The sequence below is a fragment of the Sapajus apella genome, unplaced genomic scaffold (genome assembly GCF_009761245.1).
Source record: "Sapajus apella isolate SASKATOON/1434 unplaced genomic scaffold, GSC_monkey_1.0 scaffold5393, whole genome shotgun sequence".
Taxonomy (NCBI): domain Eukaryota; kingdom Metazoa; phylum Chordata; class Mammalia; order Primates; family Cebidae; genus Sapajus; species Sapajus apella.
This window is the reverse complement of record NW_022442317.1, coordinates 1-3,504: the sequence shown is the minus strand read 5'-3', so window position 1 is coordinate 3,504 and position 3,504 is coordinate 1. Positions and strand designations below refer to the sequence as shown.

The 3,504-nt window shown below is 62.2% G+C and overlaps 1 protein-coding gene across 1 annotated transcript; it reads right to left on the bottom strand.

Moving 5' to 3' along the window:
- Window positions 1-1,101: 1,101 nt before the first annotated feature.
- On the bottom strand, window positions 1,102-3,500 carry CUNH1orf35 (chromosome unknown C1orf35 homolog; the record flags this gene model as incomplete). The annotated part of the gene is made up of 8 exons (XM_032273660.1): window positions 1,102-1,603; window positions 1,681-1,809; window positions 2,361-2,446; window positions 2,600-2,672; window positions 2,772-2,854; window positions 2,936-2,981; window positions 3,191-3,341; window positions 3,428-3,500. Coding segments are annotated over 8 exons (750 nt in total), but the record flags the coding sequence as incomplete, so codon positions are not given.
- Window positions 3,501-3,504: the final 4 nt, after the last annotated feature.

Below are 3,504 nucleotides of genomic sequence, written 5' to 3'. Positions count from 1 at the left end.
GGGTGGAGCAGCCAGCTTTAGGAAGTACAGGTGACTGCCTAGGGCCGCCATGTGAGTCCACACCCTCCCTATTACCCGTCCTGAGTGTGCAGGAACTTCCCTGTGTCTGTGTGAGAGGCTCTTCCACCATGATTGCCCACAGTAACCTTGATGGTCTCTGCTTGCAGTCCTATTGGGCCCAGCCAGTGAGACCTGGGCCATACAGGACAGGAGTCAGCAGGCACCATGTGAGACCTCAGCCTCCCTCCCTCCATCACCTGCTGGCTGTGTGGCAGGGCCACTGCCAGCATACATGGTGCTTTGTGCCAGCCAGGGAATGGTCCCTGCCTGAGTGGGCACAGCCCCCACCTCTTCAAAATGTCATGAAGCAGAGGGCTGCCAGTCTGGGGTTACACCTATGGGGTATAGCCATCAGCAGGTCCAAGGTTTGTCTTCTGTTGGGCAGAGTCCCAAAAGGTGAGGTTGTCCTGGCCAGATGGCCCGACCTTCATCCCCCTTGACAGCACCCAAGATAGATAGCGCCATCTCCACTCCAGTGGCCATGTGAGGGCGAGGGCAGAGGTCAAAGCCACAGGAGCCACACCTCGGCCAGGGCCCTGAGAAAATTCTGCTTAATTTTTTTTGAACTTAGAAACAGGCCAGGCGAGGGAGCTTGCCTGATCAGAACACTCTGAGACTGCAGTGAGCCATGATCCAGCCCAGGTGCCCACACATGTCCTGAACAGCCCTGATTCTTCTCGGGGTCAGGCAAACGGGACATCCAGCACACTGCCCCAGAAGAAGCAGAGCTGAGGGTTGAGGCAGCCGGGTCTCAGCAGGCAGGTGGAGTCCCCAAACCTCATCCAACTGAGGCTACCTCTCCAGACTCTGCAGTCCTTGACCTCACCTGTCCAAGGACAGGGCTCGTCCATCCCAGGTCCCCACATTGCCAGCTGAGCACCCCCTTCCAGGGCCTCGGCCCTCCCTGGGTATGGGTAGGGCTTTGGGCACCCATGGGAGGACTGCATTCTTGGACATTATGAAGCATTAGGGTGCAGCTCCATCCTCCCAGTGGGATCTTGTTAACTCCTGACACTGACCTTCCAATTAGGATGATACACCTTTCTTTTAAAATATATTTACTGAAATATAAAGAGTCAATGTAAGGAAAAATAGAGGTCACCGTACTTGGCCACAGGTAGATTGCTCATAGGCCCATGGCTGCTGCAGCCACGAGCAGGACACAGGGAGTCCAGCCTCTACAGGTACCTGTGGGCAGGCTCACCGCAGGGCAAGCCAGGGGCCATCCCTGCTGTGCGAAACCCGGAGGTCTTCCAGGAAGCTGGCTGCGCTCCAGAGCTAGCTTTACCCCACAGGCTGGTGCCCAGAGCCACTCCATAGGAGCAGCCTCAGGTCTCACCCACACGAGGGGCTTTCCTGAGGCAGGAGGCAAGCAAGGTGAAGGGAGAGTTCCAGGTCCCACAGTAGCAGTGAGCAGGGTCCAACTATCAGGCCTCAGAGTCTGTCATGCCGCCTGCAAGATGGGCTCCTGTCCCCACTGTGTCCTCGCTTCCTCTTGCAGCAGGGGGAGTCGGAGTCAGAGTCATGGTGGCAGTACCTGGGCCTGGGGAGACCAAGGGCAGTCACTCAGAGGCAGGGGTCAGCCAAACCCCTACCCCCAAGACATGGGCCAGGGCATACCTCTCGGGAGACATGGAAGAGGTGGTGGCCTCAGCTGGTCGCCTGTCTCTGTCTTTCTTCTTTTCTTTTTTGTGTTTCTTCTTTTTCTTTTTCTTCTTCTCCTTCTTGCTTTTCCTGTGGCTTTCAGAGCTGGGAGGGTACAAAACGCGCCTCAGAGAATGAGCACAGGCAGGTCCCATCCAGGAGATGAAGCCACCACCCACAAGTGCATCTTTAAATCAGTTAAATGAGATTGCAAATCCCGCTCCTTAGTCACGTAGTCACATGGCCACTGAGGCAGATGTAATATCCCTATCTCGATTGCACGGCCCTGCTCCACCCGAGCTGTGCCCTCGCAAGGTGACACCTTCCTCCTACCTGCACCCACCAGGCCACTCCTGGGGTCACAGGCCCAGGCTCATCACCCAGGAAAAGCCCTGGAGGTGCCACCCACGCAGAAAAAGGCTCCTGCCCAGGTCCTGAGCGCCCTCCCACGGCACAGCCCCCAACCACTGCCAGTACTTAGGACCTCCCTTCAAGGGTGACCCGAGAAACTCCCCTAGGGAAAAACCTAGGAGTAAGTGGGACAGGAAGGAGAAAGTAGGGCAGGCCACCACCAGCGCCGGTGCGCGAAAAGAAGCTGCCACCTGCCTGAGTAGGAGCCACTCCAGTCCTCCCGAGATCCCCCGGCGCGGCCTCACCTGTTTTCAGTCTGATCCTCCACTCGTGGCTTCCTCCTGCCGGAGGCTGCTGAAGTCCCGGGCCCGCCGCTCTCCACGCGGTGGTGCTGCGGACGAAGCGCGCTCTGGGGAGAAGTGTGCAGGCCGGCCCCACACCCCGCCCCGCAGCGCCCCAGGGAGCTCCGTGCCCTGCCGTGCCGTGCCCTGCCCTGTCCCACCCCTGAGGGCCCCAATGCGATCAGGCGGAGAGGAGGGGTTACCGTGAACACAGACAGCCCCAGTTTGGCGGCCTCCTTGTCCTCCCGTGACAGCGCCACGCGACCCGCGGAGCCACTGCAGTCACACAGCGATCAGGACAGTCCGGCAGGGGCCCGCCTCACCCGAGTAACCGAGCCCAGACGGACCCTCCCTCCCCCCGAAACCGGCCCGCACCTAGTGCTCCCCAGCCCCAGCAGCCGGTCCACGCCCTTCTCCTCGGGGTCGCCTCCTTCCCGCTTGCAGACCTCCGCAAAGTCCTGCAGGTGGGGGAGCAGAGGGAGCGTTCGGGACGGCCCCACACCCACGGCCCTCCACGCGCCCCCACCCCGGGGAGTTACCTCCTTGCTCAGGCCCGTGGGCTGCTTCTTCACGTTCTTGTAGCCACTGTGAGGGAATCGGGGCAGGCGTCAGGGTAATGGACCTCGTCTCAGCACCAGTCCTCACCACTCCAGCCTTCGTCCTGAGGGCCCCGCCCGCACGAGTCCCCGCAGCTCCGCCCCCGCCCAGCCGGGCCCCCAGCCCTCAACCCCGGCCCCAAGCAGCCCCCGCCGCGCCGTCCCAAGCCCCGCCCGCTGCTTCCCGCCGACACTCACAGCGCGGCCAGCAGCGCCTCGCGCTCGGCCTCCCGCACGGCTGCCAGCTCCTCCTCGCGGCTCGGGCCCGCGCACGGCGCCCGGCCCTTGGCGTACCAGGTGAGGTCGCGGCCCTTCTGCCAGCGGCCTACGGGCGCCATCAGCGAGTTGCCTGCGGACGTAGGCGCCATGAGCGCCGTGAGCCCAGCGCCCGCCAGGGAGCCCGGAGCCCGGAGCCCGCCCGCCGCGCCCACCCACCCAGGTAGTTCTCCCGCTGCTTGTCAGTCTTCACGTCCTCCCAGTTGAACTGATCCTGACCGCCGCGCACGCCTCCG